Source organism: Typopeltis vanoorti, chromosome 20 (assembly GCF_054136105.1).
Source record: "Typopeltis vanoorti isolate ZY-2024b chromosome 20, IOZ_Tvanoo_1.0, whole genome shotgun sequence".
NCBI classification, from domain to species: domain Eukaryota; kingdom Metazoa; phylum Arthropoda; class Arachnida; order Uropygi; family Thelyphonidae; genus Typopeltis; species Typopeltis vanoorti.
The window spans coordinates 50,743,093-50,768,142 of record NC_143568.1 but is presented as its reverse complement, the minus strand read 5'-3'; the positions used below and the strand labels follow the sequence as shown (position 1 = coordinate 50,768,142).

At 36.0% G+C, this 25,050-nt stretch overlaps 1 protein-coding gene across 1 annotated transcript in view; it reads right to left on the bottom strand.

The window, feature by feature from the left end:
- Positions 1–25,050, bottom strand: part of Ada3 (transcriptional adaptor 3) — a 244,258-nt gene that overhangs the window by 4,876 nt on the left and 214,332 nt on the right. Inside the window, exon 10 of the mRNA XM_090410059.1 lies at positions 21,827–22,020. Coding sequence (XP_090266185.1) covers positions 21,827–22,020 — 194 coding nt within the window. The remainder of the gene's footprint in view (positions 1–21,826; positions 22,021–25,050) is intronic.

Sequence of the window (25,050 nt, the reverse complement as noted above, 5' to 3'; positions counted from 1 at the left end):
CATACCTGGTATTGTAAATAGTATCAACAAATGCATACCATTTAACCATCCACTGTAATCTCATGTACACATGGCATAAGATTACAATGGATGGTCTGCTCCTGATCTGCTTTGCATCCAAATTAAAACTCATACGCTTTCATGATCAGAGAAGTAAATGTTTGTTTCAATGATTTTAATGTTACTTTGTGACATATACCACAAAATGATTTAGACTATTTATATTTACAAGTATATACTTATAAGATATGCAAGTGCAACTTAAGACAAAAATCGAAATCATAGTCTGTTCTTCCTGTTTTTAACAAATGACCAACAACACCAAAATGCATGTGACAGTGAGTCGTAGCAATATATTTCTCTGCTCTCACTTTTCATGGTTGCTTTGTTTAGTATATATAAACAAAGCCATCTCACTGATATTAACAACAGGGCATACATGCTCACACAATGCAATGATAAAAACACTGCACAAATAACACACAATGAACTTTTTTTTTTTAGTTTGATTTTTTTATAATGTACAGTCATTTGATTTTTTTTGCTAACAGATGAATTTAAAAGGTAATGTTTATTCTAATTTAGATAAAATACAGAGCTTTTGTTTTTCTTATTAATATAATTCAACAACATCTTTTGGCACTCTGATTTCTTAGTGAAGCAGCAACTATATTGCCTACAATACAGTAATACTGTATCCATCATTCTACCAACCTCACTCTGGTTTACTCTAGCATATGATGTTTTAGCTATGACTTTCGGCACCTGTTGCTTATTAAATGTCCTACTGTAAAACTTTGTTTTTAAATAGGACATTACATCTCCATTCAGAGAGATGGAATAGAATGATTTTGTACATTTATTTTGAACAGGAGCTCAAAGTAGTGAAAATTAAAAAAATTATAAACATCCACAAAGTTATTTAGAGAATATGAAAAAGTAGCACAGATTAATTATCCCCCCCTCCACACACACCAGATGATTTTGGAAATAACTATTCTTGAGGCTTATTTTTCTTCTTTTTGCTCTAAATGAAAGTGGAGGTTTGCATAAAATCATGAAAGTTGCAGTTTAATGTCACAGAAAACTCACACACTTCATAAGCCAACCTGGCTAAGCATATAGTATATCCACTCTCCAACCGATAGTGTGTGTGAGAGTTTGAATCCTACCAAGGATGTTTTGTGAAGTCCTTTGATAGTAGATAAGCTTCAATGCTAGATGTGAGCAAACCATTCCAAAGCAGTTTGAAAATGTTCTATGTTTGGTCTCTAGAGCATGATTTTCAGTTATCTAATCCTTAGTACTATTAGTATTAATAATATTAATATTATTAATATCATGATTATATAATATAGGCTAACAACCTTTCATGGATGAAATTCATATAAAAAAGCTCTACTCTGAAAATTTAACAATTCAAAACTGGTGTCATATAATATATAGGTTGTAGGCACAGTGATTTTTTCAGATTGGTCCATGATGCAAAAAATACTGCCTAAAAATCACAAAGAAAATTTTGCTGCTTGAATAACCAAGGATAAAATTTTGCATTCCAAATTACATGAGAATCATTAACATACGTAATTGTGAACTAGCATAAATTCTTCAATATCTGATATTATTATTCAGCTAAATATCATACATAATTATGATCCCAATTCAAGACCCACTGATCTTCTCTGAACATATGCAGCTTTTACATAGTCAGCATTCACAAACTCAAACTCAGCATCAACAGAATTCAAGATAGGCACCATCAGTGTAAGAAATATCAGTGGAAAAGTAGTCAAACAGTCAGGAGAATTAGAAGTAGTGTGTGGATTTAACTGGAGTTACTGTGACAAAGAAGATAAATACAGGTAAGATTCTGCTAAATAACAAACATAAGATGTTATGCTTAGGCAATACTAATGAGGGAAAGAAAGATACAAATAAAGCATTCCAATACTAAACAAGAAAAACTTCTTGATTGGCAGATGGTTTTTAAGTAGAGTGACATGGACACATTTCAAAATAGTAAAGTGGAGACAGCGAAACTAATTTTTGCCTGTGGCCCAATAAAAGAATCTAAGGAAGAAGTGGAGGAATATTTTGAGTGATTAGAGAAGGGAGCTGACAAAGAAAAATGAGAAGATGGTTCTTGTTGGAGTTTTAACAGCAGAGTAAGTGAATACATATAGCAAGATTTGGGAAAATTTAGGGAAAAAACAACAAGAAAAAAAAACAGTTAATAATAATGGGTAATAATAAGTACCTGCTAAATTTCTACTCAGAAAGCGGACTAGTCATCAATAACACCGTGTTTCAATATACAGATGTGCACAAATTCACACGAAAAGAAGACACAAGAAATAAGAAAAATCTCATTGACACTATGTTATGGTTAATAGTGTTATCTTTACACTAGGAATTTGAAGTAGGAAGTGATCACTATTTTATTTATGAATAGATAAAAATCAATATCACATTGAAAAGAAAAACAAGTTTTAAAATAAAGAAATCAAGCAGCTTTTAAAGGTGGAAAAAAAAATAACAGTTTGAAAACAAGAATCTTAGGTACCAGTTACAAGTTATGAAGAAAATGCTCACTCAGCTATGGAAATGAAGTTGTTTGGAAAAATAGAAAAATTCAAACTTCATGGTGGACTACAGAAGCTAAAGAGGCAGTTCTGTAGAAGAATAGAGCATATCCAAGTTCCTAACAAGAAAGGCAGTGGAAGCTTTGAAAGAATACAAATAAGAATAAAAAGCTAAGCTGTGGGTAAGAGTGGCTACACAGAAGTCATCACAATATTGTTATGAATATGGAATATAAATATATTGAATGACAAAATATCCTAGAGCTTATTGAAAAAAGCAACTAGAAATGGAGGTGCTTTTTTCACTGTAAAAAAAATTAGAGAAGTGATATTAAACTGAAGCCATTCTGAAAGTCTAGAGCAGTGTTTCTCAACCTGTGATCCGTGGACCACAGGTGGTCCGCGACGATGGGACAGGTGGTCCGCAGGAGACTTAAATTAATTAAATAAATATATATTTATAATTATCCAAACAAAACAAATTAAAATTGAATAAATAAGTAAAATTTATTCAAATCAAATGGAGACAAAAAAAACCAACAAATAGCATCAGAATGTTCAAAGACGGAAGCAATAAAACTATATTGTTGTTCATTTTGTCATTCAGTGGCAGAATGACAAATAATAAAAGAGGGGTGAAGTGAACAATATAGTTTTATTGCTTCCGCCTTCCCTTGCTGTTCTGTCAGATTTGAAGTGAACGTGTTATCTACATTTTAACCAATTGCTTGTTGTTTACTGATTTTTATTACTGAAGGTTTCCCTCCTTCAACCAAGGTTCAGTATATCTTCAGAAGTACTAAGTGATACTCGGACAAAGTGTGTCGTGAGTTAACCCCAGTATTTATATATTTTTCGGAAATGTTTTTTAAAAATGGAAAAGTGGCTTAGAACTAGGACTTTGAAAAGAAGGGCAAATGAAACAGGTGATGCTAACCCTAATTGTGATACACGTGTTGTAACGGCGAGTAAATCTGATACTATTAAAGTTGAAGAAACAAGCAGTTCAAAAAAAAAAAAAAAAATACAGTAGGAAATATAACAGTTCATATTTGGCATTCGGGTTTACTTGGTGTGGAGATGAAAGTGAACAGAAACCTCAATGTGTTTTGTGTTATGAAGTGTTGTCAAATGATTGCACGAAATCTGCAAAACTCCAATGACATTTAGAAACTAAACATTGCATTGTGAAAAATAAGTCAATTGAATTTTTTCAGTGATGCTTAGAGACATTAAATCATGAGAAAGATATAGTTTCGTCCATGGGTTCCATTAATAGCAAGACACTGGAAGCATCCTATCTCTTAAGTTTTCCCATAGCAAAAACAGAGAGACCCCATTCTATCGGACAAAATTTACTACTTCCAGCTATAAAAGATGTGGTAAAAACTGTTTGGCAACAAGTTACTAAAAGATGTTGATCTGATTCCTCATTCAAATGACACTGTTGGTCGCAGAATTAATGATATGGCAGGTGACATAGAATCTCAGTTAATCGAAAGATTACAAATAGACAAGACTACCGATGTTACAAATTGGTAATTAACTTAAGGAATTTACACCGCATAAAACAGATATTAATTAAAGGAAACTTTAATAAATACCTTCAATATTTCGGCAATGTCAAGTTGCCATCTTCAGGAACATACAAATATGGTATGTGCATGCAGGCACTAACAAAAGCAAATGAGGAAGAAGGCAAGAAACGAATATTGTTCCTAAAGTCCTAATGGTGCCCCCTAGCAGGCTAATTGGGTTGAAGTTCTCATGATGTAAGTCTCCAAAATTTGGGGCAGTCTCATGCACCCATATTTGTTGAGATTTGGAACACTTTTTAGAGCTGCTGATGATTCCATGAATAATCTTTCGTACTTGAACTTGCTGCAGTGTATTATTTTAGTTTTCTTCCAATGAATTCTATGGCGGGTCTACAAGCCCAGAGTGGCTGTACTGGTGAAACCGGATTTAGTCTTTGTGTTCTGAAATCCTGATATTTGCTGTCCTGCCTGTTTGGCCAAAGTAGGACAATTTACAGCTGCAAGGGAGCTGTTATATACACCAGGTAGGTCTAGGGGAAGTGGTTGGAGCGGATAAGGGTGCCAACTTTTTATATGGTCTATATCAAGAAGTTAGGTCATATTTTTTGAGGATATTGGTTATTTTCTCAGAGTTGCCCCGGATGTAGGGGATGGTGATAGATTTAGTGTAATCCTCATTGTGAAGGGGGGAGGGGAATTGTGGTTTATGGTTTTAGCATTTTTTGGGGGTTGTAGCCATTGGCTAAGAAAGTGTTGAGGATGTGGTTTAGTTCAGTGGTTAGGGTCATCTGAGTAGATTAATTTTGCCCTGTTATGTAGGGCAAAATTAAATATCATCAAAAAATATGACCTAACTTCTTGTTATAGACCATATAAAAAGTTCGCATCCATTATCCGCTCTATCAAAGACCAACCACTTCCCCTAGACCTACCTGGTGTATACCAGATCTCTTGCAGCTGTAAATTGTCCTACTTTGGCCAAACAGGCAGGACAGAGAATATCAGGATTTCAGAAGACAAAGACTAAATCCGGTTTCACCAATACAGCCACTCTGGGCTTGCAGACCATGCCGTAGATACCCACCATAGAATTCGTTGGAAGAAAACTAAAATAATACACTGCAGCAAGTTCAAGTACGAAAGATTATTCATGGAATCATCAGCAGCTCTAAAGAACGTTCCAAACCTCAATAAATTTGGGTGCATGAGACTGCCCCAAATTTGGGAGACTTACATCATGAGAACTTCAGTCCAACGGCCAAGACAACCCATGTAGCCTGCTAGAGGGCACCATTAGGACTTTAGGAACAATATTAATTTCTTGCCTTCTTCCTCATTTGCTTTTGTTAGTGCCTGCATGCACATACCATATTTGTATGTTCCTAAAGATGGCAACGTGACATTGCCGAAATATTGAAGGTATTCATTAAAGTTTCCTTTAATTAATATCCATTTTATGCGTTGTAAATTCCTTAAGTTAATTACCAGTTATGTATGACCAACGTATAAGCCTTGCTACAAGAATTACTATCATCCACGGAGATTACATCACACAGAAGGCACACCAATACAGCAAAATGAGGTTGAAGATATCTAGACAACTAAATCATCTGACCTTCCTAAAATGGTGCCGGGATAACAAGGTAATCCCAAATTGTGTTAAATTTAAGCACCGTTTTACTTCACAGAAAGCTCTCCGTATTTATATCTGCACCAGCTTTGCCCTACTACGAGAACAAATTACCGCAACAACGTGTTCTCCTTGCCGACGAAAACAAATACCTTACAGGCACTAGAGGAAGAGCTTTCAAATACGCTCGGCCATGACCTTTGGACGATTCTTTATGACGTCTCATGCGCCTCGGCAACAAAAGAATACGTAATCGGCACTTGAAAAATCAAATATGATAACTTGATAAAGAATTCTACTTCCGTACCACAACAACCACTCAATACGGTAGTCAACCTCTCTTCTGTAGGTTTGAAGCGCCTGAAGCACTCACTACACTTTCACGTGGCCACAATTTCACCCTAGCTCCTAAAAGAATACCTGCCGAGGAAATAATGATCTAAATAGAATGTGTGATTCTTAACCTTCCTAACCATATCGCTAACAACATCAGACTAGATGTAGCTGGTGTTCTCACCAAAGCAAGACCTCCAAAAACCAACTTATCCAAAGACGAATATGCAGCTCTACTAGAAATGAAGAAAAACAAAAAAAATAGTAATCACGCAAGCAGATGAGGGAAATGCCACGGTGGTTCTCAACCAAAAGGACTACACACGTAAGCTTAATGCATTACTATTAGACGGTACTACCTACCTCCCTATTGAATATAATCCTACCAGCTCTCAGATTAGAACTCTCCACAGACTCCTTAAGAAGGTCACTTCTTGGCCTGTGGAAGTTACTAACAAACTAAAACCTTTTAACTCTATACCCCTCCTTCCGATTATATCATCATCATCAAATTCCTGACATGTACCCTCAAGGAATGTACAGGATATGATAGTACTACATGAAAAATTTACATCATTACTAACTTCCTATCTACAATTTTCTTCCAAATCAGTCTATTACTTGTCAAGACTCCAATATTATCATTATCAGATCTTACATTTCTATTGTCTAAGGCACATTGTACCGTATCAACCCACCTATATCTTGGTTTTCCTCTGGATCGTTTTCCTGCCATCCTGGCAGAGAACACTTGTTTTGCTAATCTTTCCTCGCCCATTCTGTTTAAGTGACCATATCACCTGAGATTAGCTCTGCTAACACATTCCTGGATGCCGACAATGTCAAGTTCTTTCCTAATATCCTCGTTTTTAATCTGATATTGCCATTGATGCCATCTGATTATATCCCCCCCCCCCCAATTATATGGACTTCCAAAAATACATGAACAAAATGTGCCATTACATCCCATAGTGGATGGCATTGATTCCCCCACATATAAATTAGCCAAACATTTAGCCAAAGTGCTCACACACTATACTGGCAACACACCATCACACATAAAAAACTCAGCCCACTTCAAAGCGAGTATAGAAAACCTCTCACTCCAACACACTGACATAATGGTCAGTTTTGATATCTCCTCCTTATTCACAAATGTTCCACTCCAAGGAAACCCTAGAGCTCATCCATGCCAAATTTCTGCCCGATATCTCAGCCCTATTTCAGTTCACAATGAACTCAGGCTATTTCATTTGGCAAGGAAAATCCTATAAACAGATAGAGGGGACATCCACAGGTTCACCACTTTCCCCACCCTTGGCCAACTTTTGAAGCGAAAGCCTTAAACTCTGCTCCACAAAAACCCACTATTTGGCTTCGGTACGTGGATGATGTGTTTGCTATTTGGCCACATGACTCAGATACACTCCACTCCTTCCTAACACGCTTAAACAACCGACACCCGAGGGTCCAGTTCACCTTGGAAAAAGAAGAAAACAACACCCTCCCCTTCCTAGACACACTAATCACTTGCCAGCTTGATGAATCCTTGGTTTTTTTTGTTTATAGAAAACCCACCCATACAGGCAGATACATTCACCAGCAATCCCCCCCCCCCCCTCACAACAATATGGGGTTATTAAAACACTATATAACAGGGCAAAATTAATCTGCTCAGATGACGATATCCTAACCACTGAACTAAACCACATCCTCAACACTTTCTTAGCCAATGGCTACAACCCCCCAAAAATACTTAAACCAGTAAACCACAACCCCTCCCCCCATTCACAATAAAGATTACACTAAATCTATCACCATCCCCTACATCTGGAGCAGCTCTGAGAAAATAATCACATCAAAAAATATGACCTAACTTCTTGTTATAGACCATATAAAAAGTTGACATTCCTTATCCGCTCCATTCAAAGACCAACCACTTCCCCTAGACCTACCTGGTGTATACCAGGTCCCTTGCAGCTGAAAATTGCCCTACTTTGGCCAAACAGGCAGGACAGTGAATATCAGGATTTCAGAACACAAAGACTACATCCGGTTTCAGCAGTACAGCCACTCTGGGCTTGCAGACCATGCCATAGATACCTGCCATAGAATTCGTTGGAAGAAAATAAAATAATACACTGCAGCAATTTCAAGTACAAAAGATTATTCATGGAATCATCAGCAGCTCTAAAAAACGTTCCAAACCTCAACAAATTTGAGTGCATGAGACTGTCCCAAATTTTGGAGACTTACATCATAAGAACTTCAGCCCAACGGCCAAAACAAACCAATTAGCCTGGTAGGGGACACCATTAGGACTTTAGGAACAATATCAGTTTCTTGCCTTCTTCCTCATTTGCAATTATTAGTGCCATCGTGCACATACCAAATTTGTATGTTCCTGAAGATGGCAACGTGATGTTGCCGAAATATTGAAGGTATTCATTCAAGTTTCCTTTAATTAATTACCAGTTATGTATGACCAACGTATAAGCCTTGCTACAAGAATGATGTTACAAATGATGTGCAGTTAATATGCTACGTAAGATATGCGCATGATAACAACATTCATGATATTCTGTTTTGTAAACTTTGCCATCCCGAACTGGAGAAGAAATATTTCACACTCTCAATAATTACATAATACACAAAGGGATCCAGTGGGAAAAATGTATAGGCTTCTGTTCGGATGGAGCTCATGCCCTTACAGGAAGGCATAGTGTGGTTGTTTCTATGGTCAAGGAAGTAACTCCGGATATGAATTGGGTACATTGTTTCATACATAGGGAAGCATTAGTATCTAATGGAATGCCACCAGAATTTAAAACTGTGTTATACAACACTGTAATCTAGTTAATTTTATTAAACTCAACCGTTAAATAACAGGTTATTTTCTGTTATATTCTTAGTACTCTGCGATGAAATGGGCAGTGAATATATACAACTTTTTCTTCATTCTGATATTTGCTGGTTTTCCAGGGGTAAAGTACTAACAAGGTTATTTCAATTAAGGCACAAAGTTTTATTATTTGTAAATGAACATAATTCGGATTTTGCATCACTCCTTATTGACGAAGCATTGTTATCAACACTATCCTATCTTTCAGACATTTTTTTGAAATTAAATGAACTAAATCTCTCCCTTCAGGGAAATTCTTTAACTGTTCTTGATGCCTAAGACAAAATAAAGGCATTCAAAAAAAGAAAAAACTGGTTTTATGGATTAATTATGTAAAAGACAGACAATTTGCACCTTTTCCAACATTGGAATCCTTTTTTAGTGGAAAATGATATTTTTGTTGATTCTGAGTTTCTGGAAAAAGTTTGTGATCATCTCAAAAATCTGAAATAGAATTTTGAAACATATTTTCCGAATAACTTTTATAAGAAATTTCTGTGGGTTCACGATCCATTTCAGGCTTGCAGTCACGAAAAACGACCTTTCATTATCGAAGAAAAGAACACTTAATTGAGCTTTCAAGTGACAGTGGACTTAAAATGCAATTCCGTGATCTTGGTTTGGCTCGATTTTGGATCTCGCCTTCAGTGAGAAGTGAATTTCCCGAATTATCTGAAGAAGCATTGTGAAAATCATCATGCAGTTTTCTACAACCTATCTTTGTGAGAAAGGATTTTCATCGCTCCTTCAAATAAAAACAAAATACAGAAATCGTCTGTGTGTGTGTGTGCCGATTTTCGACTGAAGTTGACCAATATTGAACCAGATATTCAGCAACTCTGCAAGGGCCGAGAAGCTCAACCATCTCATTAAAAGTAGTAACATAATTATATCATATTATTTATTCATTTAATAAAAATTAAAACTTTGTTCAATGATGATACACTTTTAATCGTTTACTTCCAATTTAATTAATTATGTTTCCATGTGTATTCAAAACATGCTTTTAGATTAATTGTGTTATAAATGGCACAATTTTTCAGAAATGTTGGTAATTCCTAGATAGGTTTTTAAAAAAATTACAAAAAAGTCAAAACGACATATAGGGAAATAAATTAAAAATTGAAGTAAAACTTTAATTTCAACATTCTAAAATTTTATTTTTCTTGCTTTTCTGTTCACAAAATCATCAAACATTGTCCAAGTTATTTCATCACTCAGTTGATGTTTTATAGACAGTATGGCAAGATTTCTTAAATGCCAAAAAAGTGCCACCTGGGGTGGATCCCCCCCACCCACGGCTCTGTAATTTAGTGGTCCATAGAATTGTTTTAGGCATTTTACTGGTCCTTGGGCTTAAAAAGGTTGAGAAATGCTGGTTTAGAGTAATTACTTTGAAAGATTATTAAATGAGAAGCAGTGACAGAACTGTGATGAGAAATTTTCAAAAGGAATGCCTCTAGAAGTCATTATCATTCTCAGAATTGCAGAAGGCCATCAGAAACCTGAAAATGGAAAGGCAGCTAGAATAGATAATAATTTATCAGACATTATCAAGTATGGAATTGTACTCAAGTGGCTACACTGCATAATTCAGAGGGCCTGGTCAGAAGGTTGAATTCAAGATGATTAGAGTAGAACTGTAATCAGGAATAACATAAAAAGGGAAAGAAAAATGAATGTGAGAATTGGAGAAATTTCCCTAGTGGGTTTGAGGTAAAATTTAGGCAGGCATACTTGAGAAAATGCTAAGAAAAATTGTGGAAAAGAAATTGGAGAAGAACAGGCTATGTTCAGGTCAAATAGTGGTTGTCAGGATCAGATTTTCAGTTCTCAACAGTTTGTAGTATGGAATTTCTCTTGGTATCTGGAACAGATACCATCAGAAAATTTTTTTAAAAGACTACAGTTATATGGGGGAGATATGAGAGAGCAAAACAAAATCTATATTTAAGTCATAAGTCAGCAGTCAGAACTGAAAGAAATACAGGAAAAGATTATCATCATCAATTTCCTGATGTGCATCCTTAAGGAGCATACAGGCTATATGACAGTAATACATGATTAAGTTTACATTGACTAAAATTAACACAAGTGAACCACAGTAGTAGGTTTTTTATTACGTAAATATTTCGTCCTAGATATCTTAGGACATCATCAATACAATAGCAATACTAGGAAACCTAGTACTGTGGTTCACATGTGTTAGTTTTAGACACGAATTCTTCACAGGTTTCTCTATATAATTAAGTTTACATTATTACTAATCTTATGAATTATTTTCCTCCAGATTATTACTCTATTACTGGTCAGCACTCCAATATTGTCATATCTAATTATGTTATAAATGGCCTTCTAAGACACTTCTGAGTGAATCGATCAACTTGGATCTGGGTCATCCTCTGGATTTCTCTGGAATCAAACACCTGTTTTGCTAATATTTCTTTTCCTGTTCGGTTTAAATGACCATACTACCTTAGATTAGCCCTGCTCACAATTCTTGAATGTTGTCAACAGTCCTAACATCTTCATTTCTGCCACTGATGCCATCTATCATCACTCTCCTAATCTTTCTCAGAACTCTCATATTTATTGTCTCTAATATCAAGTGCTTTATTTCTAACCCAATTCTCAGATCCATAACTTAACACTGGTTTGAGCACTGTCTTGTATACTGCTCGTTTAGTGTTTTGGCTAATTTCTCTCTCATATAAATTTATTCAGTTGGTTTCCCATCATATCTACTTTGCTTATTCTGTTGTCCATTTCCATACTCAATCTGCCATCTTCACTGAAAACTGTGCTTAAATAGCTGAAATATTTTACTTTTTCTATAGGTTCTCCCTCAAGATTTTTTTTTTTTTTACTGGGTCCATACATTAGAAGTTAGTTGGTAAACCTATAATAGTACATTAGTGTGCCATGTATGGGAAGAGATTTGAAAAAGGAGAAACACATGGTAGAGGAGGCTGTTTCAGACTATAGTAGAAGCAGAAATGAAAAGAAACTTGTTCTGAGTACAGAGTTGGAATGGGAAGGCATGTTGGGTAGCAGGTGCATGTGTTTCAATGCCACTGACGATTACCATTCCTGCCTATTTTCATAGTTTTGGTATTTTTATTGCTGATTTTTATGGTAAATTTGTTACAGTTGTTACTCAAATTAGTTATGGAATCCTGGAGAGCATTCGAATTGAAGGACTGTGCATTGTATTCATTGGAAAATACAGAGGAGGGAAGCTGTTCCAGAGTACAGCAATGAAGAAGAAAGAGAAACTCATTCTGTGTTTATGCTTACTCTGATGATTACTTATTGATGATTTTAATGTCAAATTTGTTACAGACTTTATGCAATTTAGCTAGAAAACCCTACAGACTTGCACTGGATATGTTTAGGAGTAAAACATCATTGAATAAAGCAAAGAACTAAATGTGATATTTCTGATTCTAATATCAGGTTTAATGGCAAATACTTGTTGGAAAAATTTTTTCTAAAGCCTCAAAAAATTCCTTCGCTTCTAAGGTAGAAGTGGAGGAATTTTTTGAGGCTTTAGGAAAAGCAACTGACACAATGAAAAATGGAAAGTTGGTCCTTATTGGGGATCTAAATAGCAAAGTAGGAAATGATTGTCAGATATACAAAAATATTTTGGGAAAATTTGGAGAAAATGATACAAGTGATACGAAAACTGGAGAAAAAGATATCCTTGAAGTATGGAGTAATTACTTCGAAAAATTGCTAAATGAAACTAGCAGTGATGAAAGCACAGTGATAAAAAACACTGACTAGGCATGCAACCAGGAATACATATCTATGCTTGAAGTAGAAAAAGCCATCAAAAGTCTGAAATGTGGAAAGGCAGCAGGAGTAGATGATATTAGACCAGAAATACTCAAGTATGGAGGTATAAACGTTTTACAGTGGCTACACTGCATAGTTCAGATGGACTGGACAGAAGGACGAATTCCAGATGATTGGAGTAGAGCTAGCAGAGCACCCATATATAAAAAGGGAAATAAAACTGATTCTGAGAATTACAGAGGTATTTCTCTACTGAGTGTTCCAGGTAAGATTTATGAAAGTATACTTGAAAAACGGTTGAGAAGAATTGTGGAAGAAAAGCTTGGTGAAGAACAAGCTGGATTCAAGCCAAATAGAGGCTGTCAGGATCAGATCTTCACTTTACGACAGATAGTTGAGAAAGCATGGGAATATAACATAAATCTGTATTTAAGTTTTGTAGATCTGGAAAAAGCATATGACAAGATGCCAAGAGAGAAGCTATTCAAAACACAACAGTTGTATGGTGTCAGTGGATCATTATATCAAGCAATACTTGGTCTGTATTTGAGTTATAAGTCAGCAGTTAGAATTGAAGGAAGTACAGGGAGATGGTTTAATGTTAAATCTGGTGTGAGACAAGGATGTACATTATCCCCTCTGTTATTCATTATCTATATGGATTACATTATGAAGAAAAGTGGTATTAAACCTGATATCAGAATAGGAGATGTTAATGTTCAGCTCCTTGCTTTATGCAGATGATGTTATACTTCTAAATAAATCTGCTACAAGTCTACAAGATTCCCTGACTAAATTGAATAACTGTTGTGATAGATATGGTATGAAGGTCAGCAATAACAAGACAAAGATAATGAAAATAGGCAAAAGCATTGAAAATATCAACTGCATTGTGAATGGAGAACCTACAGAACAAGTAAAACATTTCAGCTACTTAGGCACGATTTTTAGTGAAGATGGTAAATTAAATTTTGAAACAGACAACAGAATCAACAAAGCTGGTATAGTAGGAAGGCAATTGAATAAATTCATATGGAATAAGAGAGAAATTAGTTGGAACACTAAATTAGCTGTATACAAGACAGTGTTCATAACAATTTTAACTTATAGATCTGAGAGCTGGGTGAGAAGTAAAACACTTGACCAAAGACTAGAGACCGCAGATATGAGAGTCCTGAGAAAGATTAGGAGCATGAACAGATGGCACCAATGGCAATATCATATTAAAAATGAGGATATTAGGAAAGAACTTGACATTGTCAGCATCCAGGAATGCGTTAGCAGAGATAACCTCAGGTGGTATGGTCACTTAAACAGAATGGGCGAGGAAAGATTAGCCAAACAAGTGTTCTCTGCCAGGTTGGCAGGAAAAAGAACCAGAGGAAGACCAAGATATAGGTGGATTGATACGGTAAAAAGTGCCTTTGAAGACAGGATATATAAATATAAGATATGACAATGTTGTAGCTTTGACAGGTAATAGATTGATTTGGCAGAAAATTGTAGGTAGGAAGTTAGTAATGATGTAAATTTTTCATGTAGTACTATCATATCCTGTACACCCCTTGAGGGTAAATGTCAGGAATTTGATGATGATATCAGGTTTAATGCCACTTTCTTTCATAATATGATCGCATAGATGAGGAATAATAGTGGAGTTAATGTGCATCCTTGTCTTACTTCTAATTTTATATCACGCTTTCTTCCTGTATTTCATTCAATTCTAACTACTGACTTAAGAGAATTTCCAGGTAAGATTTATCAAGCATCTCTAATAAGTGAGATCAATCTTACCTTAGTAGGGAATTTCCTCTGCAATTCTTACATTCAGGTTTATCCCCTTTTTTTTTTTTTTTTAAATAGATGGGAGCTATAAGGGCTTTACTCCAATCATCTGGAATTTGATCTTCTGACCAGGCCTTCTAAATTATGCAGCGTACACTGAAAAACTTTTAGGCCTCCATGTTTGAGCATTTTTGGTTGAATATCATCTACTTCCACTGCCTTTCCACATTTCAGGCATTTGATGCCTTTTTCCCTGAAGTACTGATATGTACTCCTGTTTGATTCTCTTGAATATTTTCTACTATTGTTCCTTCACTGCTTGTTTCATTTAAGAGTCTTTCAAAGTAATTACTCCAGATCTTAAGTTTTTTGGTTTTCATGTTTCCTTTGTCAGCTTTGATTCATTTTATAGTACTCTTTCCTCTATTCCTAAGCTTTTTCAATAGCCTTCATTCTGCCTCCTTGCAGATATTTTTCTTCCATATTTTTACCCAAGTTTTCCCATGACTTTCATTTAGCTACTTTTACACATAGCTTCATTCTCTTACATTTCTCTATTCTTTTAGGACATTTGCTAAGAACTTTTGTTATGTTTTCTTTTTTGAAGACTGCTTCTTATGTTCCCCATTATGTTCTTATTTTTTTATATGCGTAGACAACTTCAGCACACATCTCCCTAGCCAAATCAATCAATTTTTTGTTCAGAGTACTGAGACTCCAATGTTTAATTCTTGTTTCAAACTGTTTCATTTTTTTCAATAATGTCTGTATAGTTGAGTCTACAGTTTACTTGTAAAAGCTGTTCTACTTCAAATTCTTTTTAAAACTTTCTTAAATACTGTTCTTTTCAATGTTATATTTATTTTTATTCTACTTAAAACTAATTGATGGTCACTTCCAACTTACTATCAACAATAACATAATCAATGAGGCTTTTCTTGTAATGACTAGGCTGTATACTGAGCAGAAATCTGGCAGATACTTACTGTTATTATCAGCTTTGCCTTTTTCTCCAAATTTTCCCAAAATGTTCCTATATGCCTGGTAGGATTCATTTCCTATTCTGCTGTTTATATTTCCAACCAAAAACAAGGAATTCTTTGTGCCATTATGTCAGCTGCTTGCTCTAATGACTCAAAATATTCCACTACTTCTTCCTTAGGAGACCGTTCTGTGGGACCATACACACAAATAAGTCTCATTGTCCATTTTGAAGTTTGTTCACATAACTCTACTTGAAACTACTTTCCACTCAAGAAGTTTATCTTCATATTTGGTGTTGAATGCTACTGCTCTATTTTCAGTTCTTCTGATGTTGGGTTTATTCCTTTTCTTCTAGGTTGAGTTGCAGTTTGTTCAGGGAGCAAATTTTCACCCTGCTTCTTTGACAAAAACAGCAGGGCCTTGTTTAGCCATGCATTGCTCCAAATGGCATGAAATCTCATCATACTGCATCATCATAAATATTTGTGGTTTAAACCAATAGAGTACAATTTGGTTGGCCAAGTCCCAAATTGCCAAACCCATCCTTGTTTGTTTGTTCAGTACCCAGTAGATACCTATTAATGGGATGTAGCATGTGAAGGTGAAGACTGGACATTAAATCAAAAGCCTCAGTTGGTTCTCTGTGTTCCTTAGAGGCAATGTACAGGTCTTCTCTCGGTTATTTAGCTTTTACTCTTAAGCAATAGGAAAAAGTTTGATGTAAAATCTGTTGTAAGACAATGATGCACATTGTCTCCACTATTATTCATCATCTTATGTTATATTAAGCTTGGCATTAAACTTGATATCAAAATTAGCTCTTTACTTTATGCAGGTGTAAACTGTTAAAAAGTCCACATGGCTAGCCGAGTGGTTACGTGCTCCACAACCATATGCCTGGGAAAGGAGTGTCCTGCATTCGATTCTCATCGCTGATGTGAGGAGCTAGAGATCTTTCTCAGACATAGCCAAGTTAGCTGGTCTTGGGCGTGTACTGCAGGGTTTTTCTCCCCAATTTATCTGGGGGTTTTCCTCCTGCAAAACAGGCAAACCAGTCTTAAGAACACAATGCTTCACAGACAATTACACATGGTTGAGTTTGAGGGTAACGACTCCACCTCTTAGTGAGTTATGAAACCCAAAAATGGGAGGCCAAGGCCCTACATGGGGCTGCAGTGCCAAAGAAGAAGAAGAAACTGTTTAAAAAAAAAATCCCAGTGGAAGTGTCCAGTATCCTTTAATAAATTGAAAAACTGCATAGCAAATTTGGCATGAAAATCAGCAATAAAAAAGATGAAACTATGAAAATAGTTTCTGAATGGAGAACCGACAAGACAAGTAAATATTTAAGCTATATAAGCACAATTTTTCCTGCTGATGACAGTAAATTAAATTTGGAAATAGATAACAGCATAAACAAAGCAGCTGTTTATGGTGGGTGCAAGTTGAAAAAAATTAAACAGAATTAAAGACAAATTGCCAAAACACTAAACCAACAGTATACAAGGCAGTTTTCAAACCAATTTTAACTTTAACTGATGAGAAGACTAAAAACCACAGACAGGAGAGTTTGATCAAAATTAGAGGAGAGTGAACAGATGGCATCAGTAGCAGAATCAAACCAAAAATGAAGATATTTGGAAGGAATTTGAATTGTTAGTATTCAATAATGTGTCAGTTGAACTAATTTAAGGAGGTATGGAGGTACTTAAACAAAATGGTAAAAGTAAGTTAGCAAAGCAGACATTTGCAGTCAGAAAGTAACCTAAAAGTCAAAAATATAAGATCTGACAATATCAGAGTATAGAGTGGCAGACTAATCTGGAGGAAAATTATTAACAGGAAATTAGTTATGTAAACTTTTCATGTGGTGCTATTAGTTCTGTACACTCCTTGGGGATACACACACACATATCAGGAATTTGATGATGTTCATAATAAAATGAGAATGCCTTTATGAGAAATAACAAAAATCATAAGTCCTCCAATGGATGCTGCTTAGAGTATATGTTCTTACATAATGTATCAACATCATGTGGAAGGGGCACTACTAGACCAGATTCAGGCCACTAGTAAACAAGCTCACAGTGGCCCGAGTCTATTCAGACCATCCAGGTCAGCCTAGCTTGCAAAAGCAAGGGAGAGCTAAAGCAGTGCATGTATATCATGATTATTTTTCCTTTCTGGATGTCCATGGGTTGCATTTTACAGCAAACATTTTTGTAAGATTTGGATTCCAGCAATAATGTTCTGGAGAATAGGAAAAATAAGTAGAGTGAAGAATACAGGTAAAAAATATATGAATAGGAAGAACAAAAAAAAAAGGCCAGCATCATCACTGAGAGGACCTCCTTCAGCATGAACAAGTGCCCACATGGAGGGGGAATAATAAAAAAGCTACAGTTCATGACTTCCAAATGCACTGAGATGGACCTGCACTGGCAGAAGGGTATAAATATTCTTAGTTATTACAAAATGCAACATTCTCCATAACTGTAAACAGACCTCTATTGTACAACAGTATTCAGTCTTAAAAGAAAATGAATAACTGAATATCACTGTTCAGCCATGCACTTTTTTGATGGTGCTGCACTGCATAATGTAATGTAGCTGACTTAGATAAAGTGACTGTGGAAAAATCAGGCAATAAAGTGGTTACAACCAAAATAATGAAATATTGCTCATTATAACCAAATATTCCATTATTTTAAATTATTATTAATGACCATGCATACAAAACACATTTATAAATATAAACTTCTTGTTATATACACAGTACTTGTTACATCAGAATTTTATTGTATACTCACATTCTGTTTATTAATATTAGAAAAAAAGATCCCTGTGTAGAGGCTTAATGGATTGTATACAGCACTCAGAAAGGATTAAAAACAGAATTTAATTCTTCCTATATTTTGTCTCAGTCAATGAGACATCTTCAGGGATTACAAAAAAACTAATGTAACATAAAAACAAATAACAAACAATACTAAGCCCAACCACATGGGTGACACTAAAGTCCTATCTAGGTGGAGTGCCCTCTAAGGGCGGTTGTAGGTGGCCTGGAATGTAAAGTGGGACCTCTGGTGATAAGCGTTTCCCAAATCTTAGGAAGCTTAATGCAACCATATTTGATAAGATTTGGTTGATTCCTGAGAGCTGCTGCTGATTCTAAGAATAGACTTTCTCTTTTGAATTTGCTGTGGTGGAGCATGGTGTTTTTTTTCCATGAGACCCTGTGGGTTGTATCCAAAACATGGTCAGCCAGGCCTGACTGACTGACCATAGTCGTGGTTGCAGATGTATGACTTTTGTTCCTCCAGGCGGATAGTAGCTGATCTCGCTGTCTGTCCAAAGTATGCCAGTATACAGGAACAGGGTATTTTATAGACTCCAGTACTGAGAGAGGAGGGAACTGATCTTTTGTAGAGCGGATAAGGGTAGCAAGTTTGCGATGGGGCTTAAATGCTGTGTGTAGGTTGTATTTTTTTAAAATCTTGGCTATTTTTTCAGATGTGCCACAGATGTAGGGTATGGTGACGGCAATTTTAAACTCTTTTTGAAGAGAAGACCGGGGAATGGAGGGGGACCTGATTATTTTTTTAATGCTTTGATCGCTGTAGCCATTGGAAAGAAAAGTGCTGCATATGTGGTCAAGCTCAGTTGTAAGGGCAGTTCCACTAGAACAAAGATTGTGGGCTCGCTTGGTAAGAGTTTTAATAATGCCATATTGTTGAGCAAGGTGGTGGTGGGAGCATTTGTGGATGTATCTGCCTCTGTGTGTGTGTGTGTATGTGTGCGCGCGCGTTTTCTATATACCGTTGGGAAGGCGTGTAACTAAGGTGTCTAGAAAGGGTAAACAATTGTTCTTTTCCTTTTCCATCGTGAACTGGATTCTTGGATGTAGGTTGTTGAGGTGACTGAGGAAGGTGTCTAATGTGTCTGGGCCATGAGGCCTAATAGAGAACACATCATCTACATATCTTAGCCAGACAGAAGGTTTGAGAGGGGCTGAGTCTATGGCTCGTTTTTCAAAATCTTCCATATAAAAATTGGCAAGAGGAGGTGAGGGGGGGGGGGAACCCATGGCGGTTCCTTCTATCAGCTTATAGATTTTGTTCTTCCAAGAAAAATAACCAGAATAGATGGCAATGGAAAAGAGATCTAAGATGTCAGAAGGAAAAACGTTTTTTAAGAGTGTTAAGGTATCAATTAAGGGAATATTGGTAAACAATGAGGAGATGTCAAAGCTTACCAATATTTCTGTGTTATTTAAGGTTAAATTTTCTATGAGAGTTTTGAAATAGATAGTTTTTTATATAGGATGTGGAACGTCCAGTGAGGAGGGGGGGGGTCAGAGAGTTGGCTAGCTGTTTTGACAGTTTGTAGCAAGGTGTGTTAGTGGCATCTACTATATGTAGATGGGGTTTGTGGATTTTTGGTAAACTGTATATTCGAGGGGGACGGGAACAGAAAGGTTTGGGTTTTTTTCGTGATTTCCGGTGGCCAGGAAGACACTTTTTTAGGTAAGTTTTTAACTTGTGTTTTTGTGGGGTCGTGTTCTAGTGGGGTGTAGGTAGAGCGATCTTGGAGGATAATCTCCATTATTCGATTGTATTCAGTGGCATTAAGAACGACTGTGGCATTAGCCTTATCAGCTCTGGTGATGACGATACTTTTTTCTTTTCATAATTTCATGAGAGCAGTGCATTAGAAGGACGATAAATTACTTTTTGGAGGCGAAGACCCAGTCTTTGTCTCCAAAAAGTAATTTATCGTCCTCCCAACGCACTGCTCTCATGAAATTATGAAAAAAGTATCGTCATTCTGACATCTTAGATCTCTTTTCCTTTGCCATCTATTCTGGTTATTTTTCTTGGAAGAACAAAATCTATAAGCAGATAGAAGGAACCACCATGGGTTCCCCCCACCCTGCCAATTTTTATATGGAAGATTTTGAAAAACGAGCCATAGACTCAATGTAGATGATGTGTTCTCTATTTGGCCTCATGGCTCAGACACATTAGACACCTTCCTCAGTCACCTCAACAGCCAACATCCAAGAATCCAGTTCACGATGGAAAAGAACAATTGTTTACCCTTTCTAGACACTTCAGTTACACGCCTTCCAAACGGTACACTTTCCTTCACGGTATATAGAAAACCCACGCACACAGGCAGATACATCCACAAACGCTCCCACCACCACCCTGCTCAACAATATGGCATTATTAAAACTCTTACCAAGAGAGCCCACAATCTTTGTTCCAGTGGAATAGCCCTTACAACTGAGCTTGACCACATACACAACCCTTTCCTCTCCAATGGCTATGGCGATCACAGCATTAAAAAAATAATCAGTTCCCCCCCCCCCCCATTCTTCTCTTCAAAAAGAGTTTAGAAATGCCGTCACCATACCCTACATCCATGGCACATCTGAAAAAATAGCCAAGATTTTAAAAAAGTACAACCTACTCACAGCATTTAAGCCCCATCGCAAACTTGCTACCCTTATCCGCTCTACAAAAGATCAGCTCCCTCCTCTCTCAGTACTGGAGTCTATAAAGTACCCTGTTCCTGTATACTGGCATACTTTGGACAGACAGCGAGATCAGCTACTATCTGCCTGGAGGAACATAAGTCATACATCTGCAACCACGACTATGGCCAGCCAGGCCTGGCTGACCATGTCTTGGATACAACCCACAGGATCTCATGGGGAAAAAAACACCATGCTCCACCACAGCAAATTCAAAAGAGAAAGTCTATTCTTAGAATCAGCAGCAGCTCTGAGGAATCAACCAAATCTTATCAAATATGGTTGCATTAAGCTTCCTAAGATTTGGGAAACGCTTATCACAGAGGTCCCACTTTACATTCCAGGCCACCTACAACTGCCCTTAGAGGGCGCTCCACCTAGATAGGACTTTAGTGTCACCCATGTGGTTGGGCTTAGTATTGTTTGTTATTTGTTTTTATGTTACATTAGTTTTTTTGTAATCCCTGAAGATGTCTCATTAACTGAGATGAAATATAGGAAGAATTAAATTCTGTTTTTAATCCTTTCTGAGTGCTGTATACAATCCATTAAGCCTCCAACATGAAGAAAAAAAAAAAGATATTTAACATGTGCATAACTAAAAATTTGAAATGCAACACCAGCACTATCAAGTAAAATTTTTTAATAAGATCGAGTTGATTGTATGGTCATCGATAGAATGTTAAGGAATAAAAAGCTAAGAATGTAAGGGACACCAATTATTATTCTTACTTCAGCATCAGCAACCTGCAACTTTTTCTTTAATTCTTGCTTTGCCATCTCCTCTTTGGCTAGTCTTAAGAGTCTGGTAGCCTGTGCTAAGTTATGTCCACTAATTGCTTTTAACTCTGCCTGACTTTTCCGTAATTCTGCCAGGATTTCATCATCAGGATTTTCAGGAGCAGCATCATCTACATCTAGTATACCTAAGTTTAAAAAAGACTATATGGACATAAAAGTTCTGCATTTTTTAAAAATTTAACATGAAGTATATTCAACAATCTTTGGTCCTATTATCTACCTACTGTTACAGAACATCATTTATTTATTGTCTTCTGGAGAATACAAAAATTTCTATTGATTTTGAGAATAGACAACAGCCTCTAATCACAGATAGAATTTTTACTCAAGTCACTTTCTGAAATACATCATCATGATCATTTACTGGTTTTCATTCTCAAGAGGCGTACTAGACAGCACGAGTCTACTGTAATTAAGAATTCATGACAAGTTTCTGATCAACTTCTTTCAATATTGGTCTATTATTCATCAGCTCTTATGTTGTGATCTGCTAACAGCATTCTTAACTGCATCAACCCATCATTACTATGGATTTCCTGTGAGTCTTTTATCTTTTCCTGCTGTTTTTGTTTTTTCAAAAATATTACTTCTTTACTGATATCATTTTTATATGGTTCTGCCAATGATACTATCTGTTCACTTCTCTAATTTCCCTCAGAATTCTCATATCTGCGATTCCAGATCCATATTTTAAAATTAGTTTGAACATTGTCTTGTCTTGTATACTGCTGGCCTGATCTTTTGTCCAATCTCCCTTTCGTTCCATATAAATTTATTTAAGAGCTTTCCACCATCATTATTTTGTTGCTTAAAATCTTGCTTCAAACCATGAAAGGCTATTTGCAAATCCATAGTAAATTTTGTACTGTGGGTGGTTAAGGATATTTTTTTCCTTTTTTAACAATATATATATTTCTTGTATTTTTCATTTATTTTTTACATAGTCCAAGAACCCTGCTCTAGAGATCAAACATGGAACTTTTGCAAGCCACTTTAGAACTCCAATATGTGGGGCTGTAGTCTCACACTATGCAATGAAATTCATCTCCTACCTAAAGACAATCACAAACATCCATGCCATGGTGGCATTTGATCCTGCAACCTGTTGGTTGGACAGGCTGTATGCTAACCACTTGGCCAACCAGGCCATCTTCACAAAAAGCAGGTCCTAATTAAAATCTGTTAAATTAAAATTACATGTAAAATCTGAAAATTTTTGTTCTATAAGTTCACTACAAGAATGCAGTTGTTTATCTGTTTCCGTGCTTATTTTGATAGTTTAAATGAAGACACCAGGATGGACTTCAACATATGGTGAAACAATGTCACATTACTGAGTGGAAGACCAATGAGCATCCCTGTTGCATAAATGGAAGAATGATGGGTCATCACACCCTTTGAATGGAAAAGCCCCATCAGAGGAATCTTTATATGGATTTTTTTCAACTGAAGGTGAGTTATCCAATCTCATACAAATGTAACAGTTTTTTTTTTTTTCTCTTAAGACACGATTTTTATCCCACATATAGACAAATTGGTCACAGTTTAAACACACATGCACACACACGCAATTTACAGACAAAATGTACTATTAGTGGTGATACTACACATGCCACATTAGTGGCATGATCATGTACAGATCATGCTACTGTGTAGATAAATAAGTAGCATAGATGGTGGGGTGTGAAATGGAGTGCACTCCTGCAATGAGTACTTGGAGATGTCACACGTAAAAATAATCATAATTTAAAATTCTGAATATTTTTATGTATTGTTTATGTTAGTATGTTTATTAGTTTTAGTTTCATAACACACATTGTCGGCACTTGTGATGTGCCCGTTATTGAAATTGTTTTGTCAAAATGAATTATAAAGAAGTTAAAAAAATTGATGTACTTACCGGATTTGAATAGTTGTGTTACTTTAAAGGAATTTTATTGTAGTTTAGAATTATTATAAAGTGTTTGTGTTTTTTGAAGACATTCTCTTGTCGCTAACGTAATCTGCATGTCAGCCATTATACCTAACTTCTTGCTTGCCAATTTCATGGAGTGCGCATGCTCGTCGAGAAGGTTGATGTGTGATTGACAGCTGACAGAAAGCGTTCGGTATCAGAGTAATGGCTGTAAACAACAGAGCGTTCGGAAGGAATTTAGAACACAAGCCGGCAGATATTTAGATTTGGAGGAATTTGAGTTTTTTTATGTGACAGTCAGAAGAAAATTAATCGTATATTCCGAAAAAGGAATCGTGGAACTGTGAAGTTTTAAAGCGGAATAAGCATTGGTAGATAAAAGGAAAATATTGCTATAGATTGTTTTAAAAGGAATGTTCGAGGAAACGCTAATTGGAAGATTTATAGTAGATTCCGAAAAGGGAATCGTAGAACTGTGAATTTTTTTAAAGTGGAAGAGTTAAGACTGTCAATAAGCATTAGTAAATAAAAGAAGTTGCTATTTACGTTCTAAAGGAATGTTCGAGAAAACTCTGATTAAGAAGTTTCATCTGTATTTTTATTAAATGTGTTCATTTTGCATAATGGTCTTGAGTCAGTGATTTATTTGGATTCTGAAAGCAATAGTAAAAAAGAGGTCATTGCGCCATTCGGAGTGAACCTTTGTGCTATATAAGTACACTCGGAATTAAAAAAATAATTGTTAGAAAAAGAGATTAAATAAAATAAATAAAAATCCTATATTTAAACAATGGCACAGCCAGTAGGATTAATATTATGATAATATCCTCTACATAAAAATCCCATTATTAACGTACATGATCTGTACATTAATAATGTACAGATCATGTACAGATCATGCCACTGTGTAGATAAATAAGTAGTGTAGATGGTGGGGTGTGTGAAATGGAGTGCATTTCTGCAATGAGTACTTGAAGGTGTCACACAATAATAACAATAAAATTGAAGCTGCCATATTTGCTCTCCAGAGTAGAATTTCTCTTCCCTGCTGCTCTCTTACAAGCACTGTAGGCAACAACCTAGAAGGGCATGACAAACAATTACAGGTATCCTAACCGCCACATTCAAAAGTATAGCAGTAAAGTAGTTCCAAAGACCAGCTGCTAAATAGTACATGAGACCAAACTTTGTGGTAATGCACAGGTGGACTCCAGAACACTTAGAAAATAATCCAGCTGTC